Source organism: Melopsittacus undulatus, chromosome 9 (assembly GCF_012275295.1).
Source record: "Melopsittacus undulatus isolate bMelUnd1 chromosome 9, bMelUnd1.mat.Z, whole genome shotgun sequence".
NCBI classification, from domain to species: domain Eukaryota; kingdom Metazoa; phylum Chordata; class Aves; order Psittaciformes; family Psittaculidae; genus Melopsittacus; species Melopsittacus undulatus.
Genome location: NC_047535.1, coordinates 25,127,107 through 25,152,710, shown reverse-complemented (window position 1 = coordinate 25,152,710; position 25,604 = coordinate 25,127,107). Strand labels below are relative to the sequence as shown.

The window sequence follows — 25,604 nt, the reverse complement described above, 5'->3', positions numbered from 1 at the left end:
GTGTTACAAAACTGTCTGTTCTCCTGGAAATAAAATAATAGCATTTAAAACATTTACAAGTAACTCTTCTCAGTGCAGGATGTTTGCATAGTGGTTTAATACATGTGAACCTGAGTTTCAGTTTTGTTGCATGCATCTTTATGTTAAAAGCCTCCTAAAAAAACATAAGCTTTAGATAAGAGAGAATATAATAGTCGTTCTCTCTCTCCACTTTCATCCCTTGCTAACAGTGCTGTAATTCCTGAATGACCTTGTAGGTGCTGCTGCTAGTGTGCAATGGGCCAGGCTGGGAATCTCCGCATTCCCTGAGGCCCTCCATGGCTGCCTGTCCTGGCTGTCAAGGCCGCATGCAGGGAGCTGCTTTCTTCTCTTTAGGTTCACCAGACAGAAATGGCAGTGCCGTGGGAGCTGCACTTTGTGTTGTGTGGGGCGTTAGGGTGATGCAAGCACTGCCCCTAAAACGTGTAAGGCAAAAGGGCTCTCTGAGCACTGTGGGAATTCTGGAGCAGCCAGCCAGTTCCTGGCTGGAAGTGCTTTCCTCACACAGACTTGCTGATGTAACAGGCAGGCTCACAGCCTCTCTCTGTCAAGAGCAAACAGCAGAAGGGAGAGTGTACAAGTGTACTTGCCTCCTCACCCATACTGGGACAGAGGGTGGGAAAGCACAGAGCAGAGGAGCTGGGTGCGCTCCTGGTGTGTCTGTTCAGTGGGTAAAGGAGGCACTTTCAGGGCTGCTGGTTGGCTTTTTTCAGTTTTGCCTTTGAATCCCTTCATGGTGCATTTTTAAAGGTATTTCTTCTGCTGCTTTGCCAGAGGTGTGCTTGTAAGCACTGCAAACTATGGGCTTTGCTTTCAACAGTGGGAGTGGGCTGGACAAAGAAGGATTATTGGCCTCAACTTTTGATTTCTTGCTTTCTGCCAGCTTGAATCATACCATAAACTCTATTTAAAGATTTGGGGGTTTGTATTTATTTTCCACATCCTTGACCCGGACTGGTGAGCTGGACTTGTTTGCCTTGGCAAGCTCCAAGCCGCTCATCTAGGGCAGGATGAAAACTTTTTTTTTCCCTTTTGTAAACAAACTGTTCCTTCAGTATTTTCCATGAGGATTTGCACCATTTTGCAACGCTTCTAGGAACTGAGAAAACGTAACCATTCCGAGTTTTCGTTTTACACAGCTTGTAGGACTGTACAGAAATGTTTTACTTGAGATGTTCCCCCAGGTTGGATCTGAGGAGCTTTTTTCTGGAATGTTTTCAAATTCCAGAAATACATGTTTTCTGGAAGGGGTTTATTAAAGCTATAGGTCAGTAGTCCTTGTTGCCTGTGTAGAAACGGGGTTATTTGTATTTATTTGTCTAACGAGTGCAAGTGTGAAGGTTGCTGCAGTGTACGAGACATAGAAAATACTGCTTTGTGCCCAGAAGCATTTACAGTTGAAATAACCATTCACATTCTGTATTTCTTCAGATATATTTTAGTGGTCAGGATGTGAAATGAGAGGATAACTTAGTAGGCCATTCCGTGCCAACACACAAATTATGTTCTGGAGCACATGAACTCAATGTCGTTCCCCCCAGGGACAAAGGACTGATGCCATTCCTGGCACTTCAGGAGCAAATGCTGAAATGTATGTTAAAAAATACCCCCAAATGAATGGTGTATAGGTTGTTAACAAACAAAATACTAAATTTTATCTAAAGCTCCACTGGTGCTAGTCAGCAGTCCACAAAACGTTATTCATTCTCCCTTTTAAATAGTAATACTAATTTTCTAAGAGGATGTTAATAGCATCTTTAAACTCCAGAAATGAAAATTAACAGTTCCTTTTTTGTTGCAGATCTGGGATATGAGTGATGATGAAACAGTCTGAGAATCAGCTGAATAAATGGAAGATGACCTGCTTTGGACTGGAGCCTGCCTTTTATCTGTTACATGACAAGCTAACGATTGCTTAACCATTCTGACAGCTACAGATACAAACAAATAGAATCCACATTTTGACATTAATTCCTTCACCTGCAAAGCAGTCTGTTATGGATCTAAGTCTCCACAGTTTTATTATGTAAATAACTAAAGCAATGTGGTTATGTTTAAACCTCATTGTCTTTTTTTTTTGTCCTTTTTTTTTTTCTTTTTAGCTTCTAAATATGGCTTACATGTAAAATGTGCTGCTTAAGCAAACTTCGGTGTTCTACTTGCCCCAGTTTTTAGTTTTTGCTTCTCAATGGACATGTCCACGCAACATGTCTAAATGTCTTTTTTCATCTTTCCCAGATTTGTGCCCTTTTAGTTGGAATTTATAGTTAACAGATTAAGAATATTTTGCTATTTGGAGTTAAACTGCATCTTTAAGGAAAGGAGGAGTAGGTAAGAACCTACACCTAATGCCTATACAACATTGCTTGCTCTTTCAAAGCACATATTTATAGTGCAATTGATTGTTCTTACCTTTGACAAGGGAGTTGTTGTTCTCTGTAGAGATCTCATAATTTCATGCTATGGAAACAATGTGGTTTGACTTATTTTCAGACAGGAAAGACTAAAATGCATTGGTACCCTGATCAGGCTCCCCTAAAGTTCAGAGAGAAGGCTCAGTTACATAGCAAAAGTTGCTTTGGGGGATAGATCATTGATTCAGTCAAAACTCATAGAGAAATGCTTAACTGAAATAAGAAATTAGTTCTTTGACTTTGCTGTTCTTGGATGCTGCTGGTCAGCACTTCACAGGTATTACAAAAGAGCAATTCTGATATTCTTTTTTGTTGGATTTTCAGTGTTTGCAGCATCAGGAATGGCTTCAGGGGTTGTGGCTGTACTTTGAGAATCCTTGCATTGAAAAGATAACTTGAGAAATACCCAAATGCATTATAACAAAATTGAAAGTGAATCTGTTGGGTTTTGTCTTGGAATATGTTTTAAAGAGTATTATGATATCCCCTTTATAGCTTTCTGTTTCTCGGAAAAAAAATGCAAACTACTGTATCTGCAAGCAGTCTTTATTTCCTGTATATGTTATGAAAATTAGTTGGTCAGTCCAGTTATTTGTAGTACCTTCCTTAACATAAGCTCTGAATATTTGGTAGAGATAATGCCACAGCTTCTCTCTTTTGCCACATTAGAAGAAGTTCTGTCAGGTCTCATTTGCCTAAAACAAGGATATCTGCAACTCCCATGTTCCAGTCATGAAAGAAGATTTTTTGAAACATGCTGATGTCTGCATCAAGTATCTAAAATAGCTATTATTTGTATTTATTGTAACTATCATATTCATTCTATTTATGTGATTTCTTAAGAAGCCTTAAGGGAATGTTGTGTTTAACTAACTTCATTGTAATATAAAAATATATATTAATGAAATATATTTTTTGAAAGATTCATAATGAAAGGAAACTGTTCGTTTGGTGGTCAGGCACTGAACAATAAGACTGATGATGTGCTATGACCATTTGAAAGCAGTTTGTTAATGTACATAATTAGTTACGAGCACAAATTACTTCCATTTTGTTAGCCATGCCATAGTCCAACAGGAATCATGAATCAGTACTTGGTAGTTCAAAGGGAATGATGGGTATTTTTATCTCTTGGAGTGTGAAAATCCTTTGCAGTTTTTGATTATCTAAAACTTGAAATTGAGACATCTTTCCAAAAACTGATGAACATTAATAATTTCTTAAACAGCTGAAACTGTGCTTGTCATGTTGAACTCCCACTGTAGCTTTACGCTGAAAGTATCTAACTGCACAAGGATACAAGATAGAAAGGTTCAAAACTCAGGGTTAATGTAATGTTTCCTTACCTCTGTAATTTCAGTAACACAACTCTCTCAGGCTGAGTGGTTTCCTGTACATATGCTTCCCAGATGTCTCTGATGCTCAGAAACACTTCAGTTGGACTTGGAATAACTTCCGTTGTCTAACTATAATGTTGTTTTCTTTCTCCTTGCAGGCCAGAATTGTTCTTACTTTTCTTTTAAGCGATTTCTAGGCATCTACTGAGTGAGAAATCATGAGAATCCATTGAAATGAATGAATGCACATTAAAATACTATTAACAGATAAAGATATTTATTTACTGCCTTGTGTGCACTAATGCAGACTGTCAGCACAGTCCACAGCTCCAGTTATTGCTGTTTGATGGGAGAAGCTAATCTTTTCTTCATGAAAGAAGTAGGAGTTAAATTTGATTCATGCTGCCATGTCCTCCTAGGCATCAGTGAAGAGCCCAAATTCTAACTTCCATTGTAGAACCCAAATAAACCTAATGTTTTGGGAAGAGGGCAATGAACAGCCTCAGAGAAATCTACTCATCTTCCTCAACTATCCAGCACGAGTGTAATGGCACTGTATGGCTGTGTGGGTGGGACTGTAGCTCACAGAAGGCAACTGTAACACCTGCATGTCACATCTGAGGGCATTTAATAATCTCAGAAGATCACAGAGAGCTGTTGACATCGTTTTTGTGCTCAGTGTTACAGACACTCATGAAATGATAGTCTCTGTTTGCTTCACACTTCTACTAACTAGAATATTTCTTCATGTCATCCCTCCCTTCACTGTGTCTGCTGGTTGGGGACCAGAATTTGTTATGGAGTAGTACTGCAGTTAAGAGACTGAAGAACTTGAGATTTTGTGTGAGAGTTTTCTTATTTAAAGCCCTCACTTGCTCTCTATCCATGCTTTCACAGTCTGCTGTGGAAGGCCTCTTTCCTAGCGTCATGGATTGTCGGTTGGGATTAAATTTCACTCAGGGCATTCCCTTTCTATTGTGTAAACTGTCTTAGTGCTATTAAAGTCGGCAGAATTGTAGCCACTAGGTGATTCAGCCCACACGGGACTATTACATGGAGCATGGGGCTAGTTTGAATCTTAAGCCTTCAGTGCTGGGCTTTATAAGGGAGAAAGGGCACAAATTTGAAAATTACGCTTACATCCATGAAATTGCGCTTGGATGGCCGAGACAGGTTGGTTGAGAAAATCACTGAGGAATGGAACCATAGGATCTATATTCTGAGGAAGCTGGTAAGTCCAAAGATCTAAAGGGAGATGGTGCTTCAGCAGAAGTCAACGGCACAATAGTTAGTTTGGCACATCAAAGGCAACTGTAGTGATTGCTCCAGCCCTTAAATCATTAAGCTTCAGCCTGGAAAAACATTTTTCCTTTCCCTGTGTTCTGTATGGCTTTGGTGTCGTGTCCTGTGACATAAACTAAAATTTCTTTTTTTGTCACATTTGATATTCTTATTTCACTTCCCGTATCATGTTCTTTCTAATTCTGCTTATATAAGATTCAGCTTCTCACCTTAAATATGTGCAAGAGAAATATTATCAAAATTGAGTATTTTTATACATAAGCATTTTCTTTTAGTTTCTCACCTGTGCTCTCATAGAAAAGTCTTATGAAATGGGTTTTATGTATTTCTGAACTTTACACTGTGCATGTAGAATAATCATATCATAGCACTTGTTTCTGCCTCTTAATGAACAAATTCCTTCTAAATGAATGTTAAATAGTCTAATTGGAATTGCTAATAGAATCATTTAGGTAGGAAAAGATCCTTAAGGTTAACCCAGCACTGCCGAGTCCACCAGTAGCTGCTTCACCATTGCATACTCTGGGACAGCGTTGGGCCATGAAGAGTTCACCCAGCTCCCAACTTTCCTTTGAGTTTCCTTCCTGTTTTTCCAGCCAAATCAATAAAAACGGTGAGATTGCCGAGATGTGACTGAGAATAGACTTTGGTATGTAGGATTCTCATTAATGCCAGTAATGTGTGAAAAGATCACTAAGTTTCTGATGCCAGCTTTCCTGCTGTTGATCAACAACAACTCTGCCTTACAGAATCATTAAGAGCCATGACAGAAGCCATGAGGATATATTTATATACTTTCTTTTCAAAGTAAAATCGTATCTTCAGAGTTCAAGGAGAATTCTGACTCTCTGTTCTTACGGGAATAGGAAGGATAGTTAACATTCCTGTAAAAAATAAATATGTTGCAAGCTAACACATAACCGGCCTTCCCTGTCATTGTGCCAGCTGTGAGAGGCCAGCAGCGCAAATAGCCATTCCTGTACTGCAGACCCCATGGATCTGGGGTTGGCTGTGCTGGGATTTTGCATTAAGAGTACACAAAAGCTGAAGAGAGCATGAGCAGCTAGATGGGCATTTTTCCTTGCTACTTTTCCTGTTTTTTTTATACTAATGTAATGCTTTCCTTAGAAGCAAATGAGCATTTATACTCCAAAGAGAGCCATTAAAGAAGTATTTGTAATATAGTAAACTGTAGTAAACTTCCAAAGAAACGTAGTCTGGAAGATGGCCCGAGCCTGTTAGCATTTTTTTCTTTCCTGAATCTTTTGACATGGCTTAATTAATTCCTCTTCTTTTTCTTATTTTTTTTTTAATTTTCAGTGCAGATGTTGTGCTCATGCATATCCTGCCAAAATGAAACTTCCCATCATGAGAGTCTTGTGCACCTTCTGTCTTTCGGAGCACCTGGACTCACTGTTTTTAAAGACAGAAATACCACATTAGAAGGTCTTGGGACTGTCACAGCAGTGTGTAAATTCCTAACTTATAAACCCCTACCTACCTATCCCATGCTCAGCTCCAGCTCTCTTTCCCTTTTGCAGCTGCCTGGACCTTCTCCAGAAACCTAACAGTGGTTAAAAATACTGTGGCCCCACACAGGTTATACATATATGTGTATATATATACATATATATGTTGCAGTTATACCCTCTGTATTACCACCTCAGCTATCCAGTGTAATAATTTTAATTTTCTTGTCTGTGCAGCACTTGACAGGTTTTGCAGTAAAAAACCCTAACAATTTGTTGATAGTGTTGTCTCATTTTATTGATACCCTTCCGTTCACTCCTGCTGGTAACAGTGGCTCTTCGTAGTGAGCAGTGATTGACAGACAGGACAGAACAGAGGACTTCGTGCTTTACAAAAAATGTCTGGAAATTGGATCTATGTACTTGGCAAAGGATATCCATGGTTTTCATTCTCAGTTATCCTGGATCAAAGAAATCGGTCTGCGTTCTGTTGAGGTATTCTTGGCTATTGTTGTATAAAGTTAACCAGAATAGGCTATGCTTGTGCCAGTTTATAGCCGCTTTTCTCATAAGTACAGTAGCTGAGACTCAGCAACTCCTGTTCTTCCACCAGCCAGTCCACTGGGGTTTTGTCCAGGTTGTAGTGAAGTCTTTGGAGTGAGTCACTTGAGGATTATATTAACCTGGCCAAGGAAACTGGCAATGCAGGAGGGAAACTGAACCTCCTCCCAAAAGAATTAATAGCATTAAGCTCAAGTAGCAATGATGTTAAGTACCTTAAAGTATTCTGTATCTTAGGGCAGCAGTATTTTCACCTAATTTCCCAGCACAGGTGATCTCACCCAGGATAAGGATGCAGATGAGTACTCCAGCCACATGTAATTTCAAGTTCCGGTTGTTGCCCTCAATACCTGACAACATTATCTGCCTGTTGCAACCTCACCATAGCAATATTTTCCAGATCTGGTGGAATTATTTTGGGCAGTCTGAAAAGATCTTCAGAACCCCTCGGTTGTTTGCTGGATCTTTGCAAACAAAATAGCATGGTTTCTTTCTGTTTAATCAGGCCAGGGCTCCCTTGCCATTGTAGCTCCTTGCCAATGCTGCTTTGGACTTGGGAATAAAAAGGGACAATCAGGAGTCCTAAAAACAAGTGTGTTATGTTTCCTGACTGGCATGGAGTACACACTGTCTTTCCATCTGCTGTAGCTGTCTAAATGCCTGTTTCCTCTTGATCTTTGAATACATGTTTGTATAGGACATTGACATAAAGTACAATGGACTTTGTCTCTGGAACTGAAGGTCATACGCACATGTGCGTTTCATTTAAAATGCTGAAAATTTTGCATTACTTCTTAACAGAATGTTTTAGTAAGCTAACAGGAAAAGACAGCAGCACACATAGTGTTGTACTGCTGCAAATCAAAAGCACTGGCTTTTTAAAATTGCTCTTTGTAACTTCTTTCCCATACAGTCACTTTCTGTTCTTACATTCTTTGGCTGTGGATTGCTGCTTCAGTAGTTCTTGAGTATCCAAAAATTTAGGCTTGTGTGTAACTTCAGCTTGCTTTTTTGGCACCAGGACATTTGATTTTTTGCAAGATCTCAGCAGAATGATTCATTGTTTGATTTCTTAGTGAAATACTACTGTGCACTGCGTAACTAACAAAGGAGAGGCATTAGTCTGGTTCCCTTCACACCAAGGAGGTCAATAGTGTTTCCCTCAATATCCCTTTTGATCTAATGTGTGCCCCCTCCACAGGACGTGCAGTTGATGCTTCCTGCACAGGAGCTGCTGCACTGGCAATGCAAGCTGGCATCTCATTTCTGCAATGATTGTACAATCTAAATCAAAACCAGTATGGGCTAAAACTGCGTGAAGAAACACTGCTTGGATTGTTTCCATGTCCTGTCAGTGGGCTGGGAAGAAAGGCCAGGGCTGTGGAATTTCCAGGCCTGGTCCACTCCACAGAGTGCCTTTGAGCTCCAGCGTTTGCCAGTTAGTAAATTGGTGTCTCTTCTCCCTGTGTTTTTCTCTCCCTATGAATATCTCCTTCCCACCCCAGTGCTCAGTGCCTCCCTGTAAAGGAGAGATGCTGATGGACATGCACATTCATCTGTCTTCTTTCAGACTGGCGTAAGAGGCAGGGAACTCTGTAATGTAGGTGTGATTTTGCTGGGAGTTTTTGCTTTGCCTGTGTTTTTATTTTCATTTCATGCTTCCAAACCTCTTCCAGACTTCCATACTTTCATAGAGTAATGCTGTAGGTGTTCCCACTTCCTCAGGAACCTGTGACTCAGGCAGGGCAGAAATGAGATGACATCAGCGGGTGTTTGAATTGCCCATTTCCTAAACAGGGGCTGTTGGCTTTTCTTTTAGTACTTGCAGCTTTGTTTTCTCATGAGGGGGAAGGGGCTGAGGGGGTTTAATGACCTAAGGCAGCCTGGCCATTGTGAGTAACCACACTGGGTGTGTTCTGTCCCTTCAGATCACTGATGCTGATGTTGACTTAAAGCAGGAGATCCACATTTCTACACAAGCTATTTATGAATGAAAGAATTGTGATTAGGCCTTTGTAGAGGTTCTGTTGTTATAATGCATTCTTAATTCGCTCCTGGTCTGGAGGAAGGAGGTGGGGCAGCATGGCGGAAGGAAAAGGTCTGAGCATAATTTTCCATTATTACTTTGGAAGTAATACAAAGAAAAGAAATGTGTTTTCCTGCTACTTGGCAGTTTTAATGGATCTCCCTCACTGCTCTCAACAGTGTGTGTTTGCGCCATAGCAGGTTCTTGGTAGATTTCAGTATTTCCTTTCCTGCAACTGATACCTTTCAGTGATAATGCTGTATAAATATAGGGGAGAAATAGGAGGAGCCAGATTGAAGTTGGCTCCTCTGCAGTGCCTCCAAAGGCAGCAGGAGCAGGGGATGGGTCAGGGAGCCATGGGAGGGGGGACAAGCAGCGGCTGCAGCTGCCTTTCTTCCATGGACAACCCCCAGTGATGTCACTGCAGAAGCTGGCTGTTAAACTGCTGCTAATTCCTGCCCAGGAATTCTTGCCATCGGTGGAATGTGACAAGTTGGGTGTCTGTCCAGGTCATTTATTCATTGTGTTCACAGACAGGCTATCAGAGTATTACAGTGATGTAGTATTGTCATGAGCAGAGGAGTGCTGCCATTTTGTTTAAATAGAAGCAGTTTTGGAACTATAGAAATTAGTGTAGCAGAGATTTTAGGTATGTCTTTTGGTTGTGCTCGGATTGTAGAGTTCTCACTCAGCAGGCAGTGCCATGGGGGTTCTATGTGAAAGGAAAACTTAAGGTCATCCATGTATTCTGGGAGGTGATATCAGTAATGGTCTGTCTCCCAGTTAAGGTTCAGCTTCCTTTGGTTCCTTCCTTTTCTACGTTACCTTTGTGCAGGGGTCCTGCATGCTTCTGTTGGAGTATCTCAGACTCTTCCAGTGGCTGTTAGGGCCATAGTTGTGTGTTGTTACTGGTACTGAGTTGGGAATGCTTTGAGACAATTACTGAGTCACACAAACCTAAAGACAATTTTCCACTAATTAAGCTAATGAACTAATTAAAAGTTTACTCTTGTATGTTGCTTGTGTGCAGCTAGGAATGAGTGAGCTATACCTGATCTGCCCCTGAGCCCTGCAGGGCAGCAGCTGATGGTGCAGTACATAGCTAGATCATTCTCACCCACTGCCTGACACTCTCTGTCACTGATGCTCTCAGCAATCCTGGGTAAGATGTTTCCATTACTTGCTAACGGCATTTTATTGGAGTTCACTAGTGCTGAGCACTACAAACTTGACATAGGCTTCTTTGTTAACCACACTCTGGTTTGACAGGGAGAAACAGGGAGCAAGTCAACTAGTGTGTGTGCAGTGTTCCCCTGTTGCTGCAGATACTCTCATTTCATTTCCAGCCGTTACAATATCTGCCACTTAATTTAGCTTCCTATTGTTAGTATCTGGAAATGTCATTAAGAGATTCTGGTAGATAATGTCAAGATACGCAATGCTGAAAAATCAGGTAGGAATAGCTAATAACAACATGAGATACTGGAAACGAATGTGGTTTAAATGTCACTTGAGTGTTGGGAGGGGGCTGATATTCATGCCACAAGGACGTGCAGGAGAACATTGTTTCAGAGTATGACCAGATTATGTTTTCTTAGTGATTTTGTTGCTATAGTAGTCAGTGATTGTGGCTTCAGAAATTTCAAAGCTAAAATGTGATGTTCCAGCTTTCACAGATTGGAGACGGATGCAATTAATTATTATTAATTTAAAAAACACTGCTTATTTAAAGCAGCTTTGTCCTCTATGTGGTACTCATAGACATGGGAAGGTGGATTGAGGCAGAACATATGGGCTGTACCACAGAAGGTCCAGTGAGGCCAAAGAAAGTCACTTCATCTCCACCTCCCATCCTCTGTCTAAGCATGCTTTGGTGGAGCCTCTTCTGCTGAGTAAGTGCATAGTATAGCAAGACCAACCTTGATTGAGTCAGCTAGGCATTGGCACAGGACACATACAGAGATCATACAGGTGTATCTCATCTCTAGCATTGTCTTTTAATACCTTTTAATCAGCCTGGACAGAAGTGAAATTCATCTGCCTTGATTTTTGGATGCCCATCTTTGAATGCTCTAAACCAGACTGATGGTGTCTTAAACTGGGTTTTGGAATTCTAAAAGAAAAAAAAAATCTTAAGCATGTATTTTAAAAACTTTACTTGTGTAGAAGAGGATCAAATAAATGTGTTAACTTTTAAATGCTTGCTGTTTCAGTTCTGCTCTTTCTTGCATGGATGTGCTGGATAATATGCTTACCAGGATAAAAGAGCTTTGTTATTCTCATGGAAAAGAAGCACAGAAGTTAGTGGAGTGCACTTCTTAAAATAAGTTTCTGGTTTTGAGACTTGTGTTGGTTGTGACCAGTCTGACTGGGGCACACTTCGCTGTTTGTTTCACAGCATGTGCATGCTGCTCCCAAAGGGACTCGGGTCCACACTCAGCTTGGGTTGTTAGCACCACTGGAAATCAGGGTAGCAATATAGCAATCCGGTCTGAAAGTGGCTAGAAATCGTATCAGTTGTGTTCTCCAAGGCCTGCGCTGCCATTTCACGTTTCTGTCCCCTAGAACTAAAGGTTTGGATTCATTTGCAGGAGGAAGGTGTGCATTGACTTCAGTATTGGAACAGAAAAATGAAGAAGCAAGAAGCAAGTAAGAATTGGGCTTGATTTTGGGTTTTTTTTAATGTACTTAGTTACCAAGCATTTCTGATTAGATCTCACCCTGGAGTGGAAATGTTCTCCAGGGGAGAAAAAACCCTTTCCTTGTCCATTTCTGGAGAGAATTGCAGAGAACTGGTCCTGAACCAAGTACAAGGTGTAAATAAGCTGCCAGGACCTGCGGTTTGTTGGACTATAGAGTGGTGTTAGTGATGTTGGTGTGCTTTACTGGGCTTTCACAGTTCAGGCATTGGCTGTTTCCTCCAGTGAAACTTTCCACAAAAAGAAATATAAAACTTCAGTTATGAGAGAAGAGCAAATGAGCTGAGATCCTGTGAAATCACTGCCCCAAATCTCTGTTGTAATGAAGCTCCAGCAATTTCTTCTGTCCTACCATGCTAGTATTTTCTGTTCTTCCCCTGTTTCCATTCTAGATGGGAGAGGGTATGAAGGGCAGAAGAAAAGCAGAAATGCCAGAAGCAGAGGAACGTGGAAGAAAGCTGGGACACAGCTATCAAGAGATTGGCTTCCTATTGGAGGCTTTAGGAGGAGTGGATCAGGGACCCCAGTCTGGCAGCTTTCCCATCAGAGGTATTGTCACTGTCGTGGAATAACTTACATTCCTCCTAAGAGCTTCAGTTTGTTTCCATGCATATTGACAGGTCTTGGCCCTTCTGCTGGTCAGGGCCAGTCCATCTATGGGAAGTTCTGAGGTTTAGCATCAGTTTTCTTGTGTGTTGGGGCTTCCTCTAGGGTTGCTCAAGCTATAGGGTTTCAGAGCTTACTAAGGGAGCAGAGGATAGCCAGACACTTCCCTCTTCTCCCTTTCTCTGTTGCAGAAATTGCTACTTCTCTTTTGTCATCCAACTTTTCTAGTGCTCTCAGGAAGGAGAGGAGCATTCTTAATGTGCACCTGCAGAGGAGTTAGACCAATACACTTGCTTAAGCAGCCTTAAACACCATCCTATGTGGAAGTTCTTGACGTGTTTTGGTTTGAGGTTGTAGTGTAGCTGATTCCCACATCAGGGCTGCAGAGCTCAGCAGTGGAGGCTTCCTGAGGAGAGACTCTTTACTGTTCTCCAGTCTGACCAGTTGGGTAGATTACAGCTTTCTCAGCTCTCAAAATGTTGTTGCTGGTCTCCCAACCCTGGGGGTTTTGTTTTGTGTTCCTTCAGTTCCCAAGAATCTGGTTTATTTTTTCTTTAATTTAATAATGAGCACATCTGTTTTGTGGCTGTGTAGAAAGACTTGGAAATGTGAAGCTAAAGGGCTCAAGAACAGAATTATTCCCAAATGTAATTATTTATAATAATCTGATTTTAATTTGGCTTCTGAATATTCAAGTGGAATATTTTCTCATGAATTCAGGTTGTTCTGTGGACACAGAGCAGGGTTGTGGTGAGGTACTGGTGCTACCACCGTAACGTTTTTCACTAAGTTATAGGCAAAATACCTGCATGGCAGAGAAGGCTTCCTTGTCCATGCAACTCTTTGATTCATGTTCTGTTTGTTATACCTTGGTATCTGTGGAGGGCAAGCAGCCAGCAAATCAGCTGAGATTTGTGCAAGTAATACAAAAGCGATGGCCTGGATCCTTTCTGTAGTATTATAGAGGCAGAAGAAACAGTTTGGAATGGCTGTGGAGTAGTGTAAAGAAGTCCCCAAGTCCAAGTGCTGTTGATTCTCTAGTAGCAAGAGCACATAGTTGGTGTCAGTATACCAGCATTAGATGTTACATTCTGGGCAGCAGATCAAATTGGATGCACTCACAGTTTTCTTGTTGAGCTCTGGAGATCTGCATTCTGAGTATAAATTTCATTGCTATTAATGGCTCAAAGGAAGGACTTACGCTTTAGAAGAAGTCAGTTCAAGGAAAGCTCTGCACAGTTGCAGCTTTTGGAGCCTTGGGCAGATGTCACTGTTGCAGTCTGGCAAGTTACTTTGGTTTTTCGGCAGCCCCAAGGCACTTTGTGCCAGGTTACTGCAGCTGCAGCAGCCACAGTGGTGTGAAGAGGCTGTGATGCTGTACCTCAGCTGGGTACCTCTGGTGCAGGTGGAGGGAAGGGGACAGCAGCAGATCCAGGGATTGGTGTGTGAGAAGATGCAGGGATTGGTGTGTGAGCTGGGTTGGCTGTGCTGGTAAAATTAACACTTCCCTTAGGGGAAAATGCATCTGGGAGGATGTCACAGGAGGACAGAGGGGAGGGAAAGATGGGATCTGTCAGGGACAGCTGTGAAAGAAACCAGCTTTTCATATAAATAAGAGAATATTTCCTCCTGCCTTCATTAGCCTCTCTTTCTTTAATGATGTGTTATTGGTAGATCTGCTGCTATTGACTTGGATCCTCAGCCTTTGCCCAGTCCTTTTCACATTTCCTGTGAGAGCTGGTAGGGCCAAACTGCACCCAGAGTTCAGCTGTAGCAAGGCAGAGCAGGAGGAGATCCCACACTCCTCTGTCTGCATTTCCAAGCAGAAATGGTTGTATTTGTGGGATTAATCACTAAAGTGTCAGCGTTTGATTTAGTACTGCTGATCTTGCATCATCCTGAAAGGTCACCCCTTGACTCACATTACAGGCTACATTTGTAAGCCTGGCAATAACAAAAGCATTATTTTTGTGGTGTGAGGAAATCTACTATTGCCATGAAAATCTTTAGAACAAGAGCCCTGAATCCCACCATGTTCTATGGGTGCTGCTTTGCAGGACTTGTATTCTTCATTTCCTCACCTGAAAACTCAGCAGTTGAGCTGATGCCATTCCATTGTATTGGCTGGGGAAAATGAAGGCTAAGTTAACGAACACATGAAATGACAGGAGTGGTTCAAAACACCTTTCACTAGAGCCTGGTCCAAGCCCCTGTGTCCAACCTGGCCTTGAACACTGCCAGGGATGGGGCAGCCACAGCTTCTCTGGACACCCTGTGCCAGCGCCTCAGCATCCTCACAGGGAAGAACTGTCGTCATTTGTTTGGTATCTGTTCCCATTTATTTTTCCCAGTGCCTCCATGGGCAGGGGTCAGGTTGGGGCAGCAGGTTCTCCCTGGGGTCGTTTCTTGCCCATTGAAATCATGTCCTTGTTGTAATTCCTTTTGAGAGCAGGTTGTTGGTGCTGTGAAGAGGTTGGGGCGAAGCGCCTGTTCCACAGGGCAGGAGCTGCGGTGGGCAGGCAGTGATGTCCATGGCTGCTGGTGCACATTGGGAGTGTCAGAGATGAGACCTCAGCTCTTTGCTGCTCTGTTCCCTTGGGTTTGTTTTCACAGTAGTGGTGTTTGTGTCACAGACCCAGAGGCTGCAGCAGCCACAGTGTCAGTGAGCGCCCTGAGAAGATGTTTGATGAGTGAAAGTAACATCAGGTTAATAAAGGGATTTATAAACACAGTGGAGGTAAGGGGAAGGGACTTCACTGCTGCTGTAAACCACACAACAAATGCTGCCTTACCTGTGGTACCACTTGAAAACACGCCTTTGCTCCTCAAGAAGTTAAGTCTGAGGATTTCTGGAGCTTTCTCAGAAACCCAAGAACTTGTCACTTGGAAGGAAAAAGAAAAGGGAAAAGGAAACGGGCAAAGGAAAGGCGAAGCCATTGCTTTCATCTCTCTAGCATCGTTAGCTCTTTCCATTATTGTCATCCCCACTTCCCCCTCCAACCAACCAACCCAACCCAACATTTCTGGGTGAAAGGCTGGGTTTAGGCTGAGAACTGAGCCAACAGTCTTTAGATAAGCAGCTTTTTGACTATTAAATGTAGCAGGCACGGGGCTGACACAACCTCATGTTGGCAGCTGCCTTCATGTCTGCCTTTGTGATGGAGAGAAGACAGATGTTCTCCTTGGCACATAAGAAAGCCGCTGCTCAGCAAAATGAAATGTGAAATCAGAGTGAACAGTGCAGCAGAGAGCAGTGACTGGCCAGTCTGCAAGCTGGGACAGCCTGATGTGAATGTCATGAGGTAGGTTCTTACTGGGAGTCAGCAACTGCTTTGTCCTTATTTAGAAGCTGTAGGGAAAGGAATACTGCTTTTTCCAAGTCTGTTAAGATCTTGATGCATGGCACTGAGTACCCACTGAGACTAATCCCAGGCCAATGGGTAGAGGTCCTTAAGTGACAGAGCAATTGGCAGCTATAGAGCCCCTGTAGCACATGGTGGTCTGAGGGATTGGGTTCCTGTGACCTGAGTTTTCTATTTAATGTTCCTTGTGCATTCTGTTGTCAGGTGAGTCTGGGGGCTGCCTCCATCATGATAGGATCCACTTCTAGCACCAGAAGCAAGAGCCACCTAGGAAGAGCTCATCCTGGGAAGAGCCTGGCATTCTGCAGTCCCTCTCTGTCCTGTGGCAGAGTAAGTCCGTGTTCACTGGTGTGGAAGCTCCAAAGAGAGGGAAAACCCTGTGGGTGAGGTAGATGGAGTCAGCAAAGAGCTGAGGGCTCTGCTTGTGGCAGGGGTCCCATGGGCACAATGCAGAGGGCTGGGCCCTGCTCTGCTCAGCACGTCCCTTCCCCTCCGCGTGGTTCTCTGTGAATGCTCAGGTGTGACAGGCAGAAGTGAGCACATTCAAACCTCACCAGTTGGTCCCGAATGGCCATGGGCACACGCTGGGCACATGCATCCCCCGCTCAGAACTGGTTTAGGGAAGGTTGACTTCACTACAGTCACAAAGGTTTGAAGGCTGAGCACCAGGGGGAAGGCCTCGTACCTGCATGGTTTCACTCCTGGCTTTGCCATGGGTCAGAGGTGAGTGAGATCTGCCCAGGTCTGCTGCTCCCTTTGGAGGCTTGTGCCCTGCTGTGGAGAAGAAGCCCCTCAACGCATTGGATGTCACTCGTTGTGCGGAGTGGTGCCTGCGAGAGCCTCCCAGTGCCTCTCTTGGGTGGAACAGCCCTAGGAAAGCCCTGGGACAGAGCACTCCCTTGCACAGACCAGAGGCCTGCTGCCTTCTGTGCTGTGACAGGAGAGCAGCAAGGGGAAACGGGAGAGCTTTGTCTGAAGAGCAAGGCAGCTGCTGTGGAGCTATATGTAACTGCAGTTCAAAACCAAGCAAATGATCTGTTCTGGCTCTTGTACACAGGACATGCACTTGAGAGAGCTGCGCCACAGAGAGGTGCAGCATGTTCCCATTGAAGGAGAGCTTTAACAATTATTAGATCAGTATATATTAGTTATTAGTGTATTTTCTGTTGTTGGCCCTTCAGGATAAAGTGTGCTTCACCACTGTCTGCTGAGGGAAGAGCTGGAGACACTGTGTTAGTGTACTTGGAGCTGTATCCATGCCAGAGGAAGGGGAAGCTCCTGTGTCAGGAGGATGCAGACTGGTTTCTCACTTCACTCTTCCTCAAGAAGGATCTAAAGACAGTGGTCCTGCACCAGCGATGGGGGGCCAGCACCAGTGAGTGCAGCCCTGGCACAACCTGCATCTAAACCACTCCTGACATGTGGTGCCAGGGTATCACATTGAGCAACACAACACAGGGGTGTGGGGGTTGGCTCCATTCCTGCAGCCCTCATGGATGAGTCGTGGGCTCCCAGCACTGCTGCTGCACAAAGAAGGGCTGCAGGAGCATTTGTGTGCTGTCGCCATGGGCTGCTTTGATCTCCCAGGGGGACCTGGTTTGTTCCACACTGGCCCCAGCACAGCCTGTGGAGCAGGATGTCATGCTGGTGTAGGACGGCTCCATCTCTGGTGTTGAGCTAGTTACACCTTCGAGTGTTGTGAACAGTCCAGTTGTAAGGCCCAACAGGTCAGCTGCACTGTGTCAGTGTAGCTGCCTTACAAGCAGTTCCATGCAGGGTTTGCTGCAGCAGGAATCTTAACATCCATTGGACACCAGTGCACCTCACTACTGGTACCTGTTGCCTGTGAGCTCCCCTCACTGCTGCCTGCTGCTGTGGTTGGAAAGGGGATAAATGTGCAAGTTCCCAGCAACCCCAAAGGGTGAGCAAAATCCCCTGGGAAGGTTCCCTATGGTCAGGTACTAGCAGCACTGTTGGTGCTAAACACATCTGTTGGTACAGATTTAGCAAGTACAGACAGCAGTGCTGCCAGTGTGCGGCACACAGATGTACACTCCTGTTGCATCAAACCATCACTGTCTGCTCCCTGTGTCTGTGTGTGAAGTTCATGTTCACAGCTAAAATGGCTTGAAATACATAGAAACTGCACCCATGAGAGGTCACTCGCTGAATGACGCAGAAAGATGCAAACTCCATCCCCGGCATATTTGGGATGTCAGGTGTGGTTTCTAAAACTAAACTTCTGCTTTGAATGGAATTAACACAAATAATGTGGTCTGTGTGTATGTGTAGGGGCGAGGTTATGGATGCACAGTGGGAAGTTACCTTTTGGTTAGGTCACAGGAGAAGATAAGCCATGGCAAATAGTGTAGGATTCAGTAATCATGTGAAACATGTGTATAGGGTCCAGTTTCTCTAGGCCATGGTGCCACCCTTTGTGTAACATTACTGCTAATGAGAAAGATTATGTGGTAGAAAAATGTCTGTATTTTAACCTTTATCCCATAGAAAACAGAGCAGGGTAAGTTACTGACCTGATGAAAAGCAGCCATGCTGCTGGTCTTGCTTCACATAGGCCCCAAAATCTTGATGCAGGGATGCTTTTTCCTAACAGGAAGCCAGCTCCCATCAGGAAGCAGACTGGGAGGCTCTGTCACCAGCCTCCCTCCCAAGGGCTCTTAAAGTGTGTATTTAGCTGCTTTCCATGGACATGGGGAGAGGGCTGTGTCTCAGCTGTGTTAAACTCATCATGCTGGATGTGTCCTAATGGGACCTCCTAAACCCAGCCACTGACTGGAACAGTCTCACCAGTTCCAGGGACACTGAAACCTGTTACCCCTATCTGGCTTTTAAAACCATTCAGGCGCTTCCACTACAACAGTTTACTTTGTGGCTCCTTGGTTTTAGGGTCTCCTCCCTCTAATTCCAGAGACTCCTCTCCAACATTCAGCTGAAGCTCTGACGGCTTGTGCACAGTTCACCAAACTTCCTCAAAATCAGATAACCAGATTTTTAAGGGTTTTGTTTTTAAGGATTAACCCTTTCCAGTCAAATGAATGAATGGAAAACACCCACTGGAAGCACTGCTGGCCTGAAGCACAGGCCCCTGCATTTCTACATTGGACATACAGCTGCCTTCAGCAGGGAGGAGCTCCTGTCCTCAGGTCAGAGCCTGAAGAGGGACACAAGATGAGGACACTGGTGTCTGATAAGCGGTGCAGGAACCGCACCAGGGATGGGTTCCCTGGTCCCTGACCCCCCCAGCCCATGTCCTGCAGGGAGGCAGCAGGACACAGAGCGTGCTCCCAAGCCATGTGCCCCCAGCACAGACGCTGACGCGCGGTGATTTAAGAGCACTTTTATTGTTCTTTAAGGCTACTTTTAAGTACAAAAAAAAAAACCAAAACAAAAAACAAAAACCAACAGCTGTCTTCCCGCCCCATTCCCAGTGGGATGTGGCCGCGGGAGACGTATTTTACACATTTACAAACACAGAGTCTGCCAAACGCAGCTGTAGGTGACCCGGCTCAATGAGGGAACCACCACCATGCACAGTGGCCAGTTCAGTTTAGTTTCCTTCCACCTCCCCCCCCCCCCCCTTTGGCTTTCAGGACATTATTGTGTCTAATCCATGTTTTACCGGACATATCACATTACATCTTTATTGCCCTCAAATCCATTTACCTATCGCAGATAAGTAAATGTAACCTTGTAAAACAGCTATTATTGAAAATATTAGCTTTAGAAACATTTGTGTTTACAAAGAAATATAGGAGTCACATTTTCCACAGAGTCCATCTACAGCATTAGTATTTAATGTTACGATGCTCAGTAGCCTGTAGCAATAACAAACTAGTGGCTATTAATGCTAATGCAGTGTTCTCATAGAATAACTGTGTTCCTGCACTTTTACTGTATTACAGACAAATCTACAACAAAAAAAAAAGATCAACTTTTTTCTCCAAACAAACGAAAAAAAAGAATGATTACAATAAAGGAAAGGGAAAAATTAAATAGCTACATATCATTAACAAATTAATTGTTCCTCAAAAAATACCTACAAATTCTCTGTACATTCTTTACGCACAGCGTAACGATGGTCTTAAAGTTACCTATATAAAAAAGTGTTCTTTTAACAATCTTCCTACAGAGAGTAGGGTACTGAATGCCAAAGCAAGGAAGCGTTGACTACCCAGTAGGATGGTAGTGAAATGTGTCAAACTGGGGGCTTAGGTGGTGGGGGTTTCATTTGTTAAAGAGAATTGAGCAGCCACCTTCTCAACCAGAGCAACAGCCAATCTCCCCATCCTTCCAAATTAAATAGCTTAACTTTAAAAAAGAGAACAAAACACAGAAGTAAAAGCCACAATGGACCCAATACTGTAACATAGTCCATAATACATCACATGTAGTTCATCTTCCAGCTAATTCTAACTTTCTACACTGAACCAATTGTTTCAGGTAACCCAGTATAAAAACAAAGCCCTAGTTGCAACTGTACTGGGAAGATGGAATGTCTGGGGGAGAGCAGTTACACTTAACAAGAAGAAAAGCTCTGTACTAGCCCAGCTGTGGGTTTACGCCTGCCTCTATCGCCTAATTTCTAGTTAGTAGCTATTAATATAGCAAATGATAATAAACGCAGTAATACCTGTATAAAGTTCTCTACTGGAGGAATGTATGCTGCAACTTGGCATAGGCTTATGGATAAGCTTAAAAAAACTAAAGATCATATTTCACAAACTGTAACAATCTGTTGTCCAGCCAAGATAAGTCACGGTAACAGTTTCTGCAGCTGGTTCAAGGTGGATTACACAGACTTGGGGTCAGGAAGCAAATCCCTGGTAAGCAGACAGGAACAATGACTCGGTCATGCGCAAAGCTGTAGCATCCTGTACCACGCACCATCTATCTCTGACTGCGTCGTCTGAGGCCTGGCCTGAGGCTGTCCTCTTTGCTGGCTGCTACTAAAGTGAATATCAAATACAAATATCATAGAGTACAACTGTACCAGCAGTAAGTATATCTAGGATTGTTACTGACAAAAATAAACTAATTCTGAAGAAAAGCTAATAAGTATTATGATTCTTACTGTCTATACATTAATAGATACCAGCTATTTTTCATAAAACATGCATCGTTAAGCACTATTGAACCCTCCAACCTCAGCTCTACTCTAGCAAACTGCAGTGTTTAGGAAAAAATGCCCGTGTTCTGTAAATTATGCAGTCCAGTTGCAAGCACTAAGCACCTGAAATCTAAAGAGAGAAAGACCTATAACCTGTATGAGACTTCCCCTTCCAAAGCTGTTTTAAGGAAAAAAAATAAAAATCAAACTGATAGAAATGTCATCCTTAAACCCTTTTTTCAGCAGTTTGCCCTCAAAATATTAGCATCTTCCAGAAAGTTGCTATGCAACTTCAGTCCTCCTCCAATAGTGCAAATCATACATGACAGTTCTTTTCAAGTATATACATACAACGTTACTTCACAGAGGGAAAAATAACCAAAACAAAACAAAAAACCCCAAAGCAATGTAAGCAAACCAGACAAATTCTAGTTTCAAGAAGCTAATAAAAGCAAAAAGCACTTGGGTCAACCAACTACGCGTGATGGCTTTTGTGGATTTGCGTGCATTAGTTTTTTTAAGGGGCAGCAGATTTGCATCAGAGGTTTCTTTGGTAATTGAGGCAGGAAAAAAAGGATGCTACATCAGATGAATCTTTATGAAATAGTTCCTGCTATTGTCTTTAAGGGCACCCTTTTACAAACAAAAAGTGAGTACACAAAAACGTGTGTCAAAAACTAACCTCCCTTCCCCAACACTACCTTAAGCACTGTTCAAAGCTCAGTCAAACCATGCAAATTCACAAGTGTCACGGTCCTCTCCTCAGGAGACCACCGAGGGCGAGTGATTATGATTGACCATGTGAGAGGAGGGGGAAGCCTGGCCCCGCCGTGACGCGGACTCGGGGCTGCTCGAGACGCCGTCCTTCGCAGCTTTGATCTGCAGCCACGTATCCCCAAGTGCTTTGGCAAAGTGGTCATCGACTGATCCCGTGATGGACACAGAGTTTGCCACTGGCTCAGGCTCCTTGTAATTCTTGCCAAGGCTTCGGCGGAAGTGCTCTTCCACCACCGGGTCGCAGGCAGTGGTAGCTGCACAGGGAAAGGAGGCAGAGAGTGTGTTATTTCAGGGCAGAATCCTGGCATTGCTCCTGTTTTCCTCAGCACAGAGCAAGACATCACAGCAGTACAGAGCTGTTAGTGAATGGGGGGAGTACATGGAAGGGGTTAAAATGAAGAAAAGTAATAAATGGAGTTAAATATCTTTGTATTTCTGCAACCTGCAGCTGTTAAGCATTTTATATACGAGTTTAGGTCTTCCTCAGGCTAGTATCAACTACAGCTCTCACTCTATGGAAACACTCTCCCAAACAATCCCATAGAAGTCATATTTAGATTTACTTAAATAGAATAAAAGATGGAAGCAGTTCTTTAAAATCAGCTCCCAAGCCTGCTGATACCAGTTGGATGTGAGGAGACCTCATTCTAAATTACAGTGTGCCAAATGCTGATTTCAGGATATCATCTTCCTCTACATACTTTGTGCTGGGAGCCGGTCTGAAAGCTGACTGATTCACTACCTCTGCATTAGGTACTGCAAGCATTAAAACAGCACCATAGTATTGCAAGAGAAACAACCTTAAAAACCAGGTTTTGTGCAACAGTAGTAGTTAATTCTTCAGGCTCAGTGCGAGAGAGCTGCAGTTTTATGCTTTAGAAACATTATCTGTGTCTACATGAGATCTATCTTTAAAATCCCCTTTAAACCGGCAGGATCCATGTGACTGCCCTTAGTGCCACAGGCAGGCTCGACTAATCTCAAAATTCACTGGAGTATTGGCACCAAGACCTGTTCAAGTGACACGACACAAGTATTTTCTGACAAGGTTCACCACTGCTGCAGAGCCCATGTAAATACAGCTGGGGTGCGAAGGGGGAGCTCGCCCTGGACAAGTACCAGCAAACTTGGGTCCTCTCAGGTCCTTCACACCAGTGGTTCCTGTGAGGGTGAAACATCTCCTCCAGGGTCCTGTTTCAGCTGTTAATTCCAGTTTTCAACAATACACGGATCTTCTTTGAATAACAACTCCCCCCCCAGAGGAATTCCAGGGTCCTACCTCTGTCTTGCTGGTGCACAGGAGGCAGAAAGGCGACGCTCCCTGCTTGGAAGCAGCTGCCCTCCACAGCAATGTGTGCTACCCACATAGACAGAGGTGGAGGGCATTTGTTTCAGAAGAGTATTTGTACCTTCAGGAAGAGGTTTTTGTGACTGCAGCTGAATCTGCTGACTCCTGAAGGAGTGGAGAAACTGCAGCACCTCAAATGAGAGTGTGGCTGGACCTGCTGTCCATTAGACAGTAACTAAGGATTTACTTGTTTGTTTAAAGCAGCTTTTCAGAACAAGAAGAAAGAACCCCTCTCTCCCTCATTCTACACTGGTACTTCCACTGTGGCACAGGACTGGTGGCTACAAAGCCTGCAGAGAGGGGGCTGTTGTTTTGCCTCCTTTTGTCCCTGGTTGTTAACACATCAGTGCCTACACAGGGCAGAGGGTAACAAGGCTGTGCCGCTCTGCCAGGGTGCGAGGGGCAGCGCAGGGTGCACACTTACTGCTGGCGGGCCTCCGGTACGAGGGCACGGCGGAGGCACAGCCGCTGTGCGCGATGGGGCAGTGGGACAGGTTGCAGTTGCGGTTGTTGGCAGAAGCGCAGGTGATCACCGAGGGACGGTTCTGAGGGGGACAAGAGAGAAACTGTCAGTCACTGTCAGCCAAAGCTGTAGCAGCAGCAGTTCACTGCAGCGGCACTTGAGAGTGCAGGCACAGAACAGAATCCCAGCAGTGAAATAACCCATAACCCATCCAATTCAGTAAAGAGTATTACACCCCAAAATACTTCCTGATGAAAAAAAACACTACAGTGCATTTCCACCATGCTTCCTAGATATTTAAGTGGCAAGCAGCCATACAGAAAAAGTGCAGTGTAAAAGCAAATCATTAAAAGCACTGAAGTGATTTTACAGCAACTGTTTCAACTTCACAGACAACATTACATATGCAGAACTAAATGTCAACACAGCAAACACTTGTTCCATTCTGGTGCCACAGACCCTCGTGATCCCAGGACTCAACCAGGCTTTACACATGTTGCAGGTATTTGCCTCCTTAGTGTTACTCAGTTTTTGATGGTACCATTTTTCCTTCAGGAGCTCACTCTTCCCAGCCTGGCTGATCCTGTACTCCCTACTCTGGGCACAAAATATAAGCCCATAAGATTAAATTATAAAGAGTACCTGAGCAAGTCTTGACCACAAATACTTTCCTGTTGTACTTAATCTGCTTTTCTAGTGCTGCTGAATACATCACCCTTCTTCATTCTCAACACATGCAAATTCCCCAAAGTGTTCATCCCATAACCTGAATTCCGCAATGGATACTCTGTACAGTGTAATCATAAAACACTCCTTATACTTGTTCCCTACGTACATGTTGCATTGAAACAAGGCCTAAGGAGGAGGAACATCAGTTTTTCAAGTGGCTGAAGGGAAATGGAGGAGATTAGAGTATTTTTGCTTTGCCTCTTCAGTATATTTGATGATGCAAGGAGTCCATTTTGCTCCAGCCAATGCAAGTTAACTGGTAAGTGTCTAAAGGATTAACTGAACTGCTGTAATTAACACAGTTTTATTTCCTGTCCATTTTAAAAACCCATGCAGCAAACCCACAAGAATCACTGCTTTACCTACCACCACATACAGTCAATGAGGAAGGAAAGAGTTTTCATTGTGTAGTGGTACTTTAGTATACAGAGTAAGAGCAAGGCCAAAGTGAGAGTTTGGAAGGGAAGGTTTAACACTGTCTGCAAACAACAGGCATGATGCTACTCATATCTTACTGCACTGCAGCAAAGTACAAAAAGTAAATGAAGAATTACTTGATTTTTCTGGAAGCATTTATTTTCTTTATAGTGACCAAGACTTTGTGCATCTATGAAGCAAGTTTTGAGAACTGTATATACGCTGCTCTCTTCTGTAGTATTTTGGACATCCAAGAGGTGGGAAGTAGAGCCAGAGTCAGGCAGCAAACAAGGATGCACGTTTGGAAGCAAGCAAGGATCCCAGTACCACAGAGGATCTGCATGGCAGGGTAAGGCATGTGTAGTTCTGTGTGTACAGGTGCACTGAGCAGACTGCACATTTAGTTGAGAATACTGAGAAAAGCTGAGAATTTAGTGACAGTGACTACAGCAGCTGAAACACAAAGGTATTTTTCCCACCTCTTTATTAGAAACAGAGTAAGATGAAAATCACATTGGACATATTAAGGTGTAAAAAAATAAATAAATCCAAACCCAACAAAAGAACAAATTGTCAAACCTGGGTTTCTGTTGGGTTTTCCAGTGCACTTTTTGCTCTGGAGGATTTCTACAATGTGCTCTTAGCAAGGTCTAGCCTCAACATCCAATCTTCCAAGAAAACAGATTGTAACCTCCATCAAAATGTCAAAGATAACAAGAGAGAGGAAGCTGGTAACAGGCACCAGGAATGGGCCCAAGTCAAACACCCCAAGAGGCTGGTGTCAGAGGTGGTGGCTGCTCTGACTGCCAGGACACTGCCAAAGGGCACCAGTGTCGTCAGTGGTAGTGAGGCCCTTCCTCCCCTGTCATCACCCAACACTGAGAGTAAAGAGGAGCTGTTCTGCACAGAACAATAGCTCTGCAACCT

The 25,604-nt window shown here is 43.6% G+C and overlaps 2 protein-coding genes across 5 annotated transcripts in view; one reads left to right on the top strand and one right to left on the bottom strand.

Moving 5' to 3' along the window:
- ATG7 (autophagy related 7) overlaps window positions 1-12,354 on the top strand; it is a 100,593-nt gene extending 88,239 nt beyond the window's left edge. For 2 of the 3 annotated variants that reach the window (XM_031049202.2, XM_031049203.2), the window contains exon 19: window positions 1,841-11,346. In XM_031049202.2, the coding sequence (XP_030905062.2) occupies window positions 1,841-1,873 (33 nt within the window). In that variant the 3' untranslated portion in view covers window positions 1,874-11,346. Of the gene's footprint in view, window positions 1-1,840; window positions 11,347-11,739; window positions 11,798-12,239 lie in introns of those variants that run through there. The other variant, XR_004080605.2, reaches the window with a different exon arrangement.
- Window positions 12,355-19,158: 6,804 nt separating this feature from the next.
- The window catches only part of VGLL4 (vestigial like family member 4), a 76,343-nt gene continuing 69,897 nt past the window's right edge, over window positions 19,159-25,604 (bottom strand). Inside the window, exons 4-5 of one of the 2 annotated variants that reach the window (XM_034066087.1) lie at window positions 23,493-23,613; window positions 19,159-21,974 (exon numbers count right to left, since the gene is read on the bottom strand). In XM_034066087.1, the coding sequence (XP_033921978.1) occupies window positions 21,706-21,974; window positions 23,493-23,613 (390 nt within the window). In that variant the 3' untranslated portion in view covers window positions 19,159-21,705. The remainder of the gene's footprint in view (window positions 21,975-23,492; window positions 23,614-25,604) is intronic. The other variant, XM_034066088.1, reaches the window with a different exon arrangement.